Genomic DNA, 17,734 nt, shown 5'->3' with positions numbered 1-17,734 from the left:
CAACACCCATATACATAATTTAAGCCTTTCCCTTCTATTAGACTGATAAAAGTTGAATCTGGTACCATGAATTACAGCACATGTGTTATATTTTGTAGCACCAAAAATACTTTATATACAATGCCTATAGTAAATCATCATACTCTGTCACAATCATTGCCTTTTGTCACATTACACCATTTAAATTTAAATCATTTAAATAAAAAAATTTCCAGCTTTATTTACACATTTCGCCTTACAAAATTGAACTAACGAAAAGAAAAAGGCAACAGTTCTGAAAAGTGAAAAAAATTAAAAGACGAAAAACTAGAATACAGGATTGGAAAAGTGATCAGATCCATTTTGTAATACTTTGTAGAGCCACCTTTTACTGTAATTACAGCTATCAGTCAGTTTGGGTATGTCTCTACCAGCTTTGTGCACCTGGGTTGAGGAATATTTGCCTGTTCTTCCTTGCAGAATTGTTCAAGTTCAGTCAAATTTCATGGTGAGTTGCATTGGACTGTTCACTTCAAGTCCTTTCACAGATTTTCTATTGAATTTAGGTCAGGGCTCTGACTTTGCCAGTCAAAGACATTCAACTTCCTATCTGTAAAGCTGGGTACACACTACACAGTTTTCAACCAATAATCGGCTAAATCAGCCGACATACGACTGCTCATTCAAAAGTTGGGTCAGTGTGTGCAGTGACACGATGTTCGAAAGTCTGCCCAAATGGACGATTGTTGCCTCATTTGGTTGGTCGTACCGTTTAATATTTTCATTCCAATCTCGTTTCCGCTGTGTAGTGTGTATAAACTGCCGACCGATCCACAACAGTGAGTATGAAATTACAGTCATTGCTCACGACAACATGGCTGTAAAAAGTCGCTAACGTGAGGTCCGCTCTTCCCTTTCTCATCCTAAACAAGGCTAGTGTGTATGCAGTCCATGGACCGAGCGATCGGACCATCGATCGCATGTAAAATCGCTCGGCATAAAAAGTTGGTAGAAATTTCTGTAGTGTGTACCCACTGTAGTGTTGTTTTCTTGGCAGTAAGTTTGCAGTTGTTGTCCTGCTGGAAGGTGAACCACCTTCACATCTTTATCTGTCTAGCAGAGGGCCAAGGGATTTTTTCAAGAATTTGGGTGTATTTGGCAGCATCCATCATCTCTTTAATAATGACCAATCGCCAGTCTCTGCTGAAGAGAAACACCCCACAACATAATGATGCTACCACTATGCTTCACAGTAGGTATGGTGTTTTGGGAGGTGTGCTTGAAGTTCAGTCCAATAATTCTATTTTGGTCTCATCTGACCATACATCCTTTTGCCACATGTGTTTTTTTGCAAAGCGTAAACAAGACTGGGTGTGGCACTGTTTCAGAAAAGACTTCTTTCTTGCCATACAGGGCAGCTTTGTGTAAAGCTTGTGAGAAGTTGTCACAGATACACAGGCCGACAAATCTCAGCCATAAAGACTTGTCCATAAAAGTTGCCATTGGCCTCTTGGTAGCTTCCCTGATGAATATCCTCCCAGCTCTGTCATCCAGTTTGGAGAGACAGCCCGGTCTAGGCAAGGTGTTAATGGTGTCATATGCTTTCCACCTCTTAATACTGCTTTGAATGGTACTCAGTGGGAGAGTAAAAGAATATGAAATCTTTTTGAATCCTTCTCCTAACTTGCGCCTTTCCACAACTTTATCCTGGCTCCCTTTTGAAAGCACCTTTCTAACCATGGTGAATTATTTCCCTTACCATACACTACTAGTAGTAGAATCCTCAAGTAACAGCCGGTTTTATTCTGAAGACATCAAAACCACTACTAGTGATATCAGGTGGTGTCAATAAGCCTGTTATGTGAGCTGGAAGGTCATTGGTTGTAGCTGAGCAAGTTTATAATAATTAGCGTATGATCACTTATCCAAACCAGGTATTTTCGTAATTAAATTCTATTAATTGTTAAGAATTTTGTAAATGTTATTTTCACTTTGATGTTGAGAGTTATAACGTGTAAATACCAGTGGAAAAAGTTTGATTTCATTTATATCAATTTCCATGGTGCAATATGACAAAATGTAATGATTTTGACAGAGCATGATGATTTTCTATAGGCCCCGTACCAGTCCCCCAAATTACAAGGGAAAACAACATGAAAGATATAAGATCCCAGAAAATTTTAATGCAACATTTATTTTAAAACCTATAAAAGCTGATTATCAATGGTTAGATTTGGCATATATGCCCATTTGTATATCTGTCAAATACACATGAAATTATACATAAAATGTAAGGAAGATATTTTGCAGGATCATATTTTCTCACAAGTTAACGCGTGCATGATACTCATGCATTCTAGTCAAATCAAGCTACTTAAGGTGTTAAAAAGGTTCTTGTCATGCATTTGGGCCTAGCCCAGGCCTCCTCAGGGGAAGAGCGTTACTTCCCGACGCAAGCGCCCTTTTTTAACGTGGTTTTGTCCACATGTCACCACCTCATCATTTTTCTCCATCACCTCATTCTTCATCTTCATCGCCACATCCTTCATCAAGCTACTTAAGGTGTTAAAAACTCCCCACTGTCACCCCCGGCAACTACCAACCACTCCCAACTGTCACTTCTCCTTCAAGAAATATATAGATCAGTGTATAACTCTGCCCAGCAGGTGGCGCTGCAGCTTGGGGTTTTTTTTTCACACACGCCACTAGGCATTTATATAGTAGATTTTCACTCTCTTTAATCTGGCTAATTTTTTCCACCCGTCTTTTTTATTTTTCTTGGTAATGTCTAATGTCCTCATATTCACTAAAACTCTTCCCAGTCCCACAGGTGTGATCATACCAGGTCATATATATTCTAGGGATGTCGTTTATAGTTTGTAGGCATGCAACATATGAAGAAACTTAATCCACGTTACATTAATCACTTTTATTTTCTCTCTCTGTAAGTCACCCCTTCTCAGTGACCTATTAAACTACATTTGGTCATTTAAAATGAACTGAGTATGGAACTTCCAAGGATAGAATAAAAAGCACCCTGCTAACTTCATTTTACGAAGCCATGGAAAATACAAAACAGAATTACACAAACAACAACAGTATTAATAACATTAAAGCAGCTTTCATTTGGTTAATACACTGAGATAATACGCTATAATATGCCACAGAACACTGCCAGCATTCCGATAGAAACCACTTACAAGACATGGCCTTTCTTGTCCCAACCGCAAATTAGTCCTAAGTACAGCATTAGTGACATTTGTCCAGCTATAACGATCATCTTATGTACACAAGCACATTTGGGAATACTAACTTACCCAAAGTATTGACTAATAAACCAATAACAAGTATAGCACTCAAGAAATCTTACCTTCTCCTTTGATATCATGTGGAAAACCAATGACAGCTGATTCTGGTACAACAGGATGTCCATCCTGCAATAGATGTTTAAACTTGTAAATCTACCAATTAATGTGAAGACATGTATGTAGAAAAACAGTTTTAAACCAGGTACCTGTGTATGTACAGTATATGTCAGGTTTTGTTTTGGGTTATGTTGTAAATATTCTACACCATAAAGTGCCTGTACTCTACACATATTATTCTGACAATGGAATAATTGTAAGGTTTGGCTGTGGGATCATACTAAATGTCTATTCATAATGGTGTATTTCTCCAGTTTGCAATCTCTGTAATCCGCAAACAGAGCACATGAATCACACATGAAACAAAATTATCCCTATGCACCATGCCACACTAAAAAAAAAGTGATAAAATGTAAATTAAACACAGGCACAATTGTTAAGCTTTAATTGAAATAGAAGCACTTAATTGTGCAACAACTTATTAATAAAAAAAAATTAATCTTGTATTCTAACCATGGTGATCTTTTTTTTGTAATCCCAAAGGGAAATTTTCTTGTTGTACTCCAAAGGTACACAGTTCTATTTTTGTACTCCAAGTGACCCAGCCTCTTAGTTTTCCTAAGTGGGGCCCCATTGTTCCAGGTGTGGTCAGCTAGACAACTCAATGTCAGATGGGCAGGGGAGCCTGTGGATGTGGGCCACCCTCTAAGACCGCTCTGGTCCAGCCCGTGAGCATGGGAACCAAACTGTCCTTCATCATCACCATTTATTTATATAGTAACACTAATTCCGCAGCGCTGTACAGAGAACTCACTCACATCAGTCCCTGCCCCATTGGGGCTTACAGTCTAAATTTCCTAACATACACACAGACTAGGGTCAATTTGTATGTTTTTGGAGTGTGGGAGGAAACCGGAGCACCCGGAGGAAACCCACACAAACATGGGGAGAACATACAAACTCCAAACAGATAAGGCCATGGTCGGGAATTGAACTCATGACCCCAGTGCTGTAAGGCAGAAGTGCTAACCACTTAGCCTCAAAAGCAGGAGGCCGGGCCCAGGTGGGGTGTGTTCTGCTTGGGGCAGTCTATGCATTGAAGTTTAGGCCTCAGCTAGACTGAGCATCCTGTTATCGCTTTTGGAGATTGTTGGAACACTATGAGTCCTGTTACAAGGTGGAAGAGGGAAGAATATCGGGTCAAGCGAGACAAGAAAACAAGATGGCTGCAGTCCTTGGGCTTATGGGGTAAGGGGCAGAGATTGTGGTAAATTTGCTTGACATTTTTTAATGCTGTATTTTCTAGTGTTTGTGTTTTTGCACAATAAAAGTAATTTTGTACTTTCTAACTGATTATGACTCTGAAGAAGTGTTCTTGTGTTCTGCATCTATTAATGGGAGAATGGAGTCGACTTCGAATAAACAGTCAGTATGTTGGTTCAGCACCCCCTCACCAGGATTTCTACTGCTCAATAGACAAAACTCTGAGGTGTATGATTTCCTACATTTCAAGAATTGATTGTGTTAAGTGTACAGAGAATGTTCTTCAGTGGTGATTTTATTACTCTACTATATACAAATGGATCTCACAGGTCAGACACCAGGGGGTAAATGTATCATACCCCGGTTTCTTCAACTCGCGGGAGATCCGCGTCTTCGCAGCTTAAATTTAAAGCGGCGCTGCCTTGTAAAGGGATTTTTTTAAGCCACCAAGACCCAGGATTATTGATTTCTACTGAATTTGCCACATGTTGTCTGTTCACTAGTTTAATATATAGTTTTGCTGCTGCAGGGCATATATATAACAATTATTTTCCAATCCGGAAACAATAAAATACAATAATAAAACCTATATTTGTACATACCAAAGCATCTTCAATCTCTGCAGTGCCCAGCCGGTGTCCACTGATGTTTATCACGTCATCCATTCTACCTGTTATCTGGTAATAACCTTCATTTGACCTGTAAGCTCCATCCCCAGTAAAATAATAGCCTGAAAGTATTAGGCAACAATGTAATGTAAAGTACATCAAGGTAATCAGTTCTATCAGTTATTCTTTAATGACTGGAACTGGAAGAAAAATGCTTCGAGGGATCTTTTATATACAGATTATAGTAAAGTGGAATTACAAAAAAAACTTGAACATTTTTTTATTATTAGTAGTATTATTAATAATAATAATAATAATAATAATAATAATAATAATAATAATAATTAAAGTGCTCCAATATGAAGATTTTCTCTATAGCTGCTTACCATAATTTATCGGGTAATTTACCAAAATTGTCACCTGGTTCAAGATTCCATTAACAAATAAACTAAAGTAATTTAATAAAAAAAAAATAATAATAATTAGAAAGAAGTAAATAAAAAACTTTTTTTTTTTTTTTTAATAAGGCATTATTTACATTGCTGCCCCTGGCTAACAACATCCTGAGATGCCATTAGCAATAGGAGGACAGCAGCGTTGGCCATGATATATAGGCAAACATCGCTACAGACCCGCGGCGAAGGCCACCGCCAGTCATCCTCAGGAGGGGCCTGGATTTATAGGCAGAATCCCTATTTCCTTAGAAAACTTCAGTTTTTGCAGGATTTAGGACTTTTGTCCCTTTGATGAATTGACCTCTTATTTTGGAACTCCATCTATGTACATGTACCTGTTCCCAGACTAGCTAATACAGTATTTACAGTGACCTGTATTTTCATGTATACATTTTGGGCCAAAGCTTCTAAATGTAGGGGAATTTGAAATCAGATAAATAATATATTAAACCTGCATTTATTTATTTTTGCTTGCTATTAATTAAAGCTGCTTTTAGCCTCCATCTAAATTAAGTTATAGCAGTATATTTAAGGTGAATCATGTCAAACCATATCACCTTCAATGTGACTTTGCAACCAACAAAATTCAAATTAAAAACACATTTTTAGGTTACATAAGTGCACACTTTTTATTAGTGGTAATGAAAAAAAGAAGTGATGAATAGTGAAAGTCAAATTGTAGGCCAATTGAAGAAGCGGACTTATAAGCTGATTTATAACTTATACTAAGTCTACACTTTTTTGTTGTAATAAGTATGTTTTCTTTTTCAAAACCATACGTATCAGGTAAGACTTTTTCTGCACTGGACTAATTTGCCACATTACGTTTGTACCATGAAGCGTTAGTTTAAAATTCAATCACACTATAAAAAACAAGGACAGGTCTTATATAAACAATAATTACCTGGATATGTTTTGAAGTAAGCATCAACAAATCTCTGGTGATCTCCATATATGGTTCTGGCCATACCAGGCCATGGTTGAGCAATACACAGCGCACCAGAAACATCACCACCTTCAATGACCTTCCCCTACCAATAGAAACATGTTGTGCAAGAAGAAGGGAATGAGTTAATACATTTATATAATGCCAACATGTTACACAGAACTTCTCAGTGAATGTTCAATCGTTCACATCAGTCACTGTCCCAGCTAACGGTCTAAATGTTCTACTACAAACACACACACACACAAACACTAACATTAGCCTGAAACTAACTACTAACATTACCCTATCACTAACATTACCCTATCACTAACATCACCCTATCAGTAACATTACTCTATCACTAACATTACCCTATCAGTAACATTACTCTATCACTAACATTACCCTATCAGTAACATTACCCTATCACTAACATCACCCTATCAGTAACATTACTCTATCACTAACATTACCCTATCAGTAACATTACCCTATCACTAACATCACCCTATCAGTAACATTACTCTATCACTAACATTACCCTATCAGTAACATTACCCTATCACTAACATCACCCTATCAGTAACATTACTCTATCACTAACATTACCCTATCACTAACATCACCCTATCAGTAACATTACCCTATCACTAACATTACCCTATCAGTAACATTACCCTATCACTAACATTACCCTATCACTAACATTACCCTATCAGTAACATTACCCTATCACTAACATTACCCTATCAGTAACATTACCCTATCACTAACATTACCCTATCAGTAACATTACCCTATCACTAACATTACCCTATCACTAACATTACCCTATCACTAACATTACCCTATCAGTAACATTACCCTATCACTAACATTACCTTATCAGTAACATTACCCTATCACTAACATTACCCTATCAGTAACATTACCCTATCACTAACATTACCCCATCAGTAAGTTTTTGGACTATGAGAGTAAACCAGAGCACCTGGAGAAAAACTCACACAGTTATGAAGGGAACATACAAACTCCACACAGATAGTGCCCTGTTCAGAATAGAGCCCATAACCCACAGGTCTGTGCAGCAGCAATGCTAAGCAAAGTGCTGCCCAAATAATGGTACTTCCCAACTATTTTATGCCATCGACACTACAAAGGAAAGCTATGAAGGAAGGCGATGTCTGGCCAAAAATCTCTGCTCATTGCTGAGTGGAAATTCCTCTACCATGCTAAGTGGGCCGAAGAGCACATCGCTCGAGACTTCAGTGGCACTTTGCGGTTACTTGAATTCTCCTCCAAGTCTACATGAAATTTTACTGTGCATATATATATGTATGTTGGGGACCCTGCTCCTTTCACTATTTAAAACTCAGTCTGTAGCTTCCTGAATTCCTCCCTTCCCCTCCTTGCATCATGGCACTGCCCCCCTGTTACATAGTACCCTGTCCTCATAAACATAATCCGATGAGTAGATTGCTCACTGCTTCCCACAAGGTTAGCATTCTCCTGATCTGTGCTGCTGTGAACATTATGACAATCTGTCTATCCCCCACTCACTTCCAAACTGAGGACATACAGGTACTCAACAAAAGCAAGAATAGCTCTGACCACAAGGAAACTAAACTTGAATATTTTAAAATGCTCTAAAATAAATTTTTATTTTGCTTCACATAAGGAATGCAAAACAAACACCCATTTTATTCATTTCCATAAAACAAGAGGGTTACATCCCTGAGTGGCCTAATTTTTAATTTTTGCAGTGTTCCATATTTTAGACATTTTGTAGATGTATTATTATATTATTACAAAATTGTAGCAGAATTTTTTTTTTAACTACTAGACAGCAATTTTATCTAAAAAATGTGAAATGTGTTTGAACAGAAATGTATACTAATAACATAAATCTGTGTGGGTTATTCACAAAATAGACATTTTTCATTCTGACTTACATCTTCATTCAGGAGTGTAGGTTTTATTCCAAAGAAAGGTCTCATTGCCATGGCTGGGATGAGCTCAGCGTCTTGTTCAGAGGGACGGGGGGAAATGCAGATACCGCCGGTTTCTGGAAAACAGTATGAACTCATTAGCCAACACTAAAACTGCTGGAAGAGACACAGGTTTAAGAGCAATATGCATTACACATAAAATCTATTATTGCTACAGGACAGTTGAGAAAATATGCAGCAATATTCTGCAGCACATGCCAATCCGCAAGTTAACAACTCTCCTCTAACATCTACATATTCACACATTGTAGCCCAGGGTTACTTTTTGCATTACTACCCATATCCTTAGTTTTCTTACCAGTAATTCAAAATAGTTACATTCTTCCTATCACTTGATTTCTCAACCTCTTTTGATTAAAGAACTGCACTTACATGTGTTCAGAACCTTCATACAATGGGTATATACTAATGGGTGGTTGTACATTTGGCTGTGGTATCTTGCACAGTGGGAAGGTGAACCCATCATGAATGGACCACAAATAGTGATCAATAAAGCATAATAACAACCATACTATCAATAATCCCTAATCTGATTTCAAACACTGAAAAAGGAAGTAGTTGCACCAAGGGTCGGTACAATTAGTCATAGTGACCTAACGATCACTCCTCTGTGTTCTGTTCCTGCTGCATTCTCCATGCACTGAGCAGGGCAACACACCGAGGGCAACCACCTGTGTGCACGTACCCATCTCACACAATTTCTTTTCAACCTCAGTGCAATCATTCTGCAAGTTCATTTAAAACTCCTCCAGAAAATTCCATAAGATGAGCTATCACGCTTTTTTTTATTTTCCTATAGCAGTTCAAACCTAGGCAGGTGCCTAAATTAAAGTGAAGTCTTAACATGTGCAATGTGACACCTGCAGAGCCCATTAAAGAAGAAGTACAACTATTATTAAGGATTAACTCCCTTACTCATCAGAATTTGCTAACATTATAAAACTACAGCTGCAGAATGCACTGAACTGTTTCTTTGTTTAAAGAGAGTGTTGTATTTTCTATTAAACCCTAATTCCACTTCTAGAACACGAGTGACGAAGTAGATACACAAACCAAAACACATTTTATTGCCCCATTATTTACATAGAAAATAAGAGGCATCAAGATTGTAATTTTAACAGTAGAAAGACTAGGTCAAAAATTTATTGAGAATGAAATCACAGTTAATTTAATTTACTAAATGGTGAAATTTGTTACATAATCTATATCTTTGAATTCAGGGATTTAACTAATCAATTATTTTAATGCCAAATGAAATATCAAATCCTGGAGCCCTTCCATTACGACAAAGGGAAATAAAATACATTGCTATATTGTAAGCAGCCATTTTTACCAGTTAAGTAAGCATCGGCAAAGTGAACTCATTTATCCAAAGAAAGAATTATCCTCTGATTTACTATTAGAGAAGTAAAGTGAATATCTAAAGAGCTTTGGGGCACCAAATTACTTTTATTACACAGCATTAGGATCTGCGTCCTGAGATTATGCTACTGTAGAACCACAAATCTTAATCATTCTCTTTCTGGGCAGATCTAAATTAGATACATTCAGAGATTTCCCCATGTAGGATTCAACTTAATTGGACTCTTTAAAGCCCCTATTTGTGGCCAAATAGCCAATACGACTGTAAGAGGAGGAAAAAAAGGCTTCTGTATGATTTTAGTATTAGTAAACAAAATTTAATATGAGATCCACGAGGACCATTCAACAAATTAAAAAGATATTAAATAAACCTCTGCAAATTAATTTGACTAAGTACATGCAAATGAGACCCCATTAATTACCGTAACTTAATCGTTTCAAATCTCCTTAAATGAAGCTCAACTGTAATTGGTACAAGTCAGTCCCTTGGAAGGCAGCATTGGTTAATACATATGATGCTTATCCCTTTGCTAGGACAGTTAACCCTTTAACGAGTGAGGTTTCAACATACTTTGGCAAGTACAGTATATTTTACCATATTATTCGCTAAATCTTAAACACATACTAAACTATCACAATAAAATTAGTAGACTTGACAGTTTGTAATTTTTTCAAATATGTTTTTATTGGTAGCTTGTTTAGTTTTTTTTTGTTTTTTTTCAAAGAAGCTTTTACCAATTGAATTTTCTCCAGTGGATTAAATGGGGACAAAATCTAGAAATTACAGATTTTAAAGCATGGATGAATGGGTCTCATTTTATTAACTTTGCACTGATATAATTCTGTTCACTTGAGTAATACTGATATTCTGTTATACATTTTAATTATTAAGGGAATTGTTATGAAGAAAATGTAAATATGGTATTTGCTATTTGAGAATACAGGGAAATACGAATATATATAGAATATATTGGGGACAATGTGCAGTGCAGTATACATGACTCCTTTTGTCCTATTACACATATTTCTGAGCCTACTTCTGGAGATAAATGTATCTATATGTATTTTTGTCTCATGGTCACTACCTATCTCATCTGGTCCTACAGCTGCTTGTTCTCCGCACCTGTGTGATAGCAGCAAAGTCAGCCTAAGCACTCCTTATCTGGTTTCCTATGGCTGCGGGATTTCATATTTTTGCCTCCTGGGCTATGTTTTATCTATGGCTCACACTCTTGTTACCCCAACTGCACTTCACAGTCCAACCCCAACTACATACTTTCTCTGTAAAATAAATAAATAATACACGGTTAAAGAAGAGGTTTCTAGAAGAGGTAAATAATGAATAATATACAATATCAAACAAATAATTAAGTGAGCAGAGTGCCACCTCTCCATCTATTGCTACCCTAAGTCCCGGTCTATGTGGCTTTCCACGTATCCAGGGCTGCATAGCCCCACTTTACCTTAAATATACACTTTTTTAGCATAAAAAAAGCATAACTGTTTATTTGAAACTAATCTTCTTATTAAACTGCTTGGATTATGGAAACCGTTTTATGAATTTGCCAGTAATTCAGCCTTCCTAAACACAGTTTTCCAATGTGTACTTATACATACCTGCCAACAGTGCCAATGTTTGAAGGACATCCCTTGGTTTTGGCGACAAAAACCACAGGGCCTACGGAAAAGTATGTGATCTTACCTCAAAATGGATATGATATGAGCAAATAGGTTTGGTGGGCCAGGAGTGTGAGCTAACGTGTCCCGATATTCCATGAGGAATGTAGGCAACTATGCTTATGTGCAGTACATGTGGGTCACAGACAGGATAATATTGAAATCCCGGTTTTATAACAACCCTTACCCAGGGGTAAAAGAGTTTATGTTCAGAAAAAGCCAATCATAAAAGAAGGGCATGCAGTAAGCTAGTACAGTTATATCTTTTCAGTTTGGATGACCATCAGGGCTCCTCCGGCAGAAGGCATTGTGCTGTACCAAGTGTAATACATGTTCTAGTAAAGTTATACATATGGACCACTCTGATCTACCCACTACCCAGCTGAATTCCTTACGCCATATTTGCAGGACCCTATCTTACCTGTGCACTACACCAGAGTGTCATAAATGACTAACATTAAACACAAAGTGAACTATTTAAACGACCTAGAAGAGAGTTATGTTCTAATTGCATGCCAAAATATCACCATAACAGGTGTACCTCCCCAACAATTACCTCCCCAAATACAGCATCTCCCTTCTGTATCCACAAGTGGCTTAAAGAGCCACTAAACATGACATCACATTTTCTGCATCCCTAGCCATCCGGCATCATTTACCTACCCTATATTTATGATATGAGAACCCTCAGGGTTCAATTATCATTAATGCTGCAGGAATCCAATAACGTAGTCCTGGAAATTAGGGGCTGTTCTCCAGTGCCAACCTTTTACTTAGAAACAGAAGAGGAGCCGGCATGTTAACCTGGTCAATCAAATTTACACTTGCACCTGTCAAACATGGAATCCCTGTTGCCAAAGAGTAACTGTATTAGCCCAGCATGGCTTCTCATTGAATCACAAAAGAGTAGAGAGAGCAGGGTGAGTATGCAAGAGGGCTGGATAGAAAATAAAATTATTAATTTAACTGTGGATCTTTAATAACACCTAGGGATAAATTTATCAAGCTGCAGGTTTGAAAAAGTGGAGATGCTGCCTATAGCAACCAATCAGATTCTAGTTATGATTTATTTAGTACATTCTTCAAAATGACAGCTAGAATCTGATTGGTTGCTATAGGCAACATCACCACTTTTTCAAACCCACAGCTTGATAAATTTACCCCTAGTCCTTGCTGAACTCTGTGTGATATATACCGCATCAGAGGCAGTGATATATTTCATATGAAGAACTTCCTGCTATGTATCTTGAAATACCACTGTAGGCAAAGTACTAATTTGTCTCATGGTCGGTACAGTGTGCACCCACATGACTAACCTTTAACATTTGCAAGCTCTGTAGCTACACAAGCGATTATTTAAACAATATGCTATTCAAATTTGCACATATGGGATATATGTTTGTCCTCTTTTACTGCCTCTTATTACAGTATAGTCACTTTGTCACCCTGTTGTCTAGTTTATGGGGGTTGTTAGATGGCGCCAAAGAGATGGGGCTATTCCGTACACAGGTCAAATAAAAGATTACAAGTTAGTAAAAATCATTATAGCCGCCTATATTAACAATGCATTGAATCCAAGTTACACTTAACAATTTTTATATTGTCATTTCCTTTTTCACAACAAACTAGATTTGCTTAGGCTTTAAAATTCAGAATGCACTGAATTTCCATAGTTGCATTTAAAAAATTGAGACATATTTTATTTGTATAGATAACATAAAACTGCAAAAAAAATGCAACTATACCAATCATGTAGGATAATACAGATTGCTTGACTTGCTGTAATGCTCTTTACAAATAATGTAACAAAAGGCAGTTCAGATACTAAATCCATTATGGACAATTTCTTATCTGTTGAACTGTCATAAAATAGTACATTTTGACATCTTTTAATGCATTTAACACTAGTCCTTATCATTATTTGGCTTGTTTAAGTAAATATATTCAAATTATGAATTTGATGTGGTTGAGACAGTAATCTTTAACTAATGCAAAATATAATGTACAATAGTGACACTTCCTGATGTCCCTCAGTCATGTGCTGTAGTTCCAGCACTCTTCCACCATGTAAATAATTCAAATGTTTGATAGTGAATTATACAATAAGTCTTTGCTAGTAAATGACCCTCATTATAAGAAAATAACCTTTTGCACATTAATTTTCACATTTTTGCATTTTCCCTGTATAAAGCCAACTTTCTGTGGTTTCTCTATGTATGGTTAACTTTGCAGGGGTCCTAGTAATCAGATGGTATCTACAACACCTAGCTGCCAAACCTCACGACCCCAACCAACATGATCACTGCGCTTACATCGGCTGGTGCTCTCAAACTGGTTAAATTACAATGCTTATGCTACCACATTCATTACGTAAATAATCTATTCAACCTAAATGAAGTGTAAAATTATGAGAATAGCCAGCTGAATGAATTGAACATACCGTGGAAAATTCCAGTACAGGAAGACATGTTTAGAAAAACAATGGAAATTTATGGGGCTGCATAGAGAAGCTGGATTCCTTTCCATAGGGCTTGTACATGTTAAACATTATCCACCTATTTCTGTACACCATAAACAGACACAAGACACACTTTATGATGATAAAATATACATCAAAACTGTAATTTTGCATAAGGCCATTTTAGGTGAACTTTTGACTTTATTTTGCACTAATTGTTAAATTACAATGAAAATGTTTTATAGAAGTTTTCGGTTGCTGCAGTAGGTTAATTTTCGCTATGAGACAATGGGCTAGATTTACTAAACTGCGGGTTTGAAAAAGTGGAGATGTTGTCTATAGCAACCAATCAGATTCTAGTTATCATTTATTTAGTGCATTCCACAAAATGACAGCTAGAATCTGATTGGTTGCTATGAGCAACATCTCCACTTTTTCAAACCCGCAGTTTACTAAATATACCCCAATTACTTTGTTTCTAGTGTGTTTACTCTGATAATGAAATACTTTTTGGGGAGGGGTTTACAGATGTAATAGGAGGAAGCTAAAGCATTAATGGTTATCAGCCTCAATTTTGTTAGTCTGTACCACTTGTTAAGAGAGAAGTTTCGGCTTTTCATATATGTACCAGACGTCCTAGTTAGGCTCAAATGATCAGAGCTCGGTAAGGCTGTTGCTGAGATCTCCAGCGCCCCTATGCCCACTGCTGGTGCATGCACCACACACCTGTACATTGGCGCTTATTTCAATATCTGCTTTGCTCAGAGTGGGGACATAAGTGGGCAAGTCGTCTGCACCCAAATAAAAAGTTTTTCCGCCACAGTTGTTACGTGCAGGGTTCTCCTACCACACTTATCTGAGTTACCATGTTCCACCTGCCCTGGAGCTAGGATTACCTGGTAATCACCCTCTAGTGACTGTTCTTTGACTGCAGTCATAAGAATTTATAGGAAGGAGCAGGGAGATTATAGTTATTGTTATTACTGTTAAAAGTGTATTTGTAGGACGACACAATACCCGACAGTGCTGTACAGTATAATCAGAACAATTTAACTTACTAATACATTAACTATTTATAGGACTAGATAACATCACTTCCATATGTGCAGTTTCATATATATTTATTCATTTATTGATTTATTTTTTGGCTTCCATTTATTTTAAAAGTCTTGTGTGATATTCCAGACATATAAGCTATGCATAAATGCCCACTAGATCTGAAGATGCTAATAGATTTTGGTTTTGCACAAATGCAAAAGCGGACGATTTAACAGTCGCTCTGGAGACTTGCACTTTTTGTGCAATTTTTAATTGTTTAAAAAGACTTTTGTGCACTTTAAATTGTTTCATACAATTTATACTTTACTATTCATCCGCCTGATGTTGTGGATTTGTGTGTACCACTACCTATTGTATTGTTTCTAGGGAATTCCATGAGTGTACATACTCTTCGCATTTAGGTAAATTCATTGCATGCAAGCAGAATAACACCAAATGCGTGAATACTTTATAATATCACTCATCAGGGTTATTTACCTGTTTGCCACCACGTGTCCACAAGGGTGCATCTTCCATCCCCGACCACGTTGTAAAACCATTCCCACGCCTCGTGGTTTATTGGTTCACCCACTAAAATGACAGTACAAGAGGAATTAGGTCAATGTTATATATCACACTCAGTGGATCATCTTCATCATTGTTTTTTTTGTAAGGCACAACAAAACTCCACAGCGTTCGGTAGAAGAACGCTGTGTAAAAATCAGACATAAAAACAAGTCAGACATAAATGCAGAAACAAGTTACATACAAGTTTGACAAAGTAGGATATATGTGAAACAGAGGTTAGAGAGAACTCGTGAGCGCTTACCGTCTACAGCAATATAGTTAAATCAATAGCAGTGACCTAGCAAAGCAGCACAAGGAGAAACAAGTTAAGGGGTGACTATTTTCCAAAGCATGTGACAATATCACATGGCTGGGTCTCCAGCTATGTGTTTGTTCATCTAGTGTTATGATAATAACTCAAAGAATTTCTGTTGCAGGTTATGTGTGACTGTGCTAAACTCTATTAACCTACAGGTGAATTCCTTGCTTGACATTGATATTCTAGCAGTCTCGTGAATATGGCAATGTTTAACTCACAGCTATTTGCCTTTATCTCAATGAAAATGCTGATGCACTCTATGGGAAATAAAACCACATACTTTGCTTGCTATTGCCCTAGACTCACAAGACTGAGCAATCTAAGCTGTACGACTACATGAACACATCGGGGGTCATGGTGAGTTGTATGCAAATTGCAAATTTTTACTTCTGCGCAAGTGCACAAAGCACTAGTTCTGAAATTAGTGCTTTGTGGCCATGATCAGAAGTAAATAAAGAGTATTATCCGCCAAGAATGCAATTTGTGCACAACTCAAGGTGACCCCCAATGTGTTCAGATAACCATACACATTAGATTGCTCAGTGGTGTCCGTGAAGTCTATGACTTGCACACAATAAAGGTTGCTATAAAACACCCTGCTCCTGCCAATGGCTCATAATATGCCTGATTACACCTTAAGTTAATTTTAGAGGTGATAAAACGTCTGTGAACCACATTGTAACTGAAGCATAGTTCCATTTTTATTATTATACGATGAAGAAATAAGAAATAAAATGTGTTATGTTTATAGCACCTCTATCCGGCATGTGATATACGCTTTATGAACACATCTATCATTGTAACATTGAAAGAGTTCTGTAGGTGACTATAGGTTAAGATTAGTCACTACCTTGGTAATTAATATTTTACAACCTCATGTTTACTTATCATGGTATCCAGGGCCGTAACTAGGGCTGTGCGATAGGGGCGACCACCCAGGGCGCAACGCTGAAGGGGGGCGCAGTTTAGGAATATTTTAGGTTCATTTGGTTAAAATTGAGGGCTAGGGGGGCGGCATTTGTCTTTCTTGCCCCGGGCGCTAGAATTCTAAGTTACGCCTCTGTCTGCATCTATAATATATACTCCACCCCCTGCCAACCAAAGTCAGGGTCTAGTAGTTCCACAGCAGCTGGAAAGCCACAGGAAGCCTACATTTTATAGAGTCATTGCTGCTTCCCAAGAGGGCTGAAGGCCATTAAAGAGCTTGACATGTGTCCCTGTGATTTTCTAATATCTGTATAATTTACACAATTAGCCCATATAAATATGGGGTTTAGTATCCAGAGTGCTTGGGACCTAGGGATCATAAAATAATGCATACGCACTTATTAACTGGAATATTTCTATACATAGTGATTATAATATATGTAGTGTCAAACTGCTACTTTCTACATACCTGAGCCCAACATTTTCAAGGATGACCTATTATATTTCTTCACCCATTCATCTCCATATTTCAGCAGCAGACGTATTGCAGTTGGTGCTCCATAAAACTGATTAATCTTTAACCTCTCCACTGTCTCCCAATACCGACCTAAGTGATGAAGTCAATAACATTCTTTATAGAACATTAAAATCCTCTACTTGTGATGACTTAAGACAAAATCATTTTACCTCACTTTTAAACTGAACACTTTTAGCTTAAAGCATAATTATGTAATAAAACTCACATGTGCATTTGTTGGAATATAATCTTCATATTTACA

General features: G+C 37.3%; 1 protein-coding gene across 1 annotated transcript in view; it reads right to left on the bottom strand.

Annotated features, from left to right (window-relative positions):
* ACSS1 (acyl-CoA synthetase short chain family member 1) overlaps nt 1-17,734 on the bottom strand; it is a 113,526-nt gene that overhangs the window by 25,773 nt on the left and 70,019 nt on the right. Inside the window, exons 7-12 of the mRNA XM_075203782.1 lie at nt 17,425-17,562; nt 15,641-15,733; nt 8,551-8,663; nt 6,575-6,701; nt 5,210-5,337; nt 3,350-3,413 (exon numbers count right to left, since the gene is read on the bottom strand). Of these exons, the coding sequence (XP_075059883.1) occupies nt 3,350-3,413; nt 5,210-5,337; nt 6,575-6,701; nt 8,551-8,663; nt 15,641-15,733; nt 17,425-17,562 (663 nt within the window). The remainder of the gene's footprint in view (nt 1-3,349; nt 3,414-5,209; nt 5,338-6,574; nt 6,702-8,550; nt 8,664-15,640; nt 15,734-17,424; nt 17,563-17,734) is intronic.

The sequence above is a fragment of the Mixophyes fleayi genome, chromosome 3 (genome assembly GCF_038048845.1).
Source record: "Mixophyes fleayi isolate aMixFle1 chromosome 3, aMixFle1.hap1, whole genome shotgun sequence".
Classification (NCBI taxonomy): domain Eukaryota; kingdom Metazoa; phylum Chordata; class Amphibia; order Anura; family Limnodynastidae; genus Mixophyes; species Mixophyes fleayi.
Note: the sequence above shows the minus strand (reverse complement) of the source record. Positions and strands in the feature narration are given on the sequence as shown.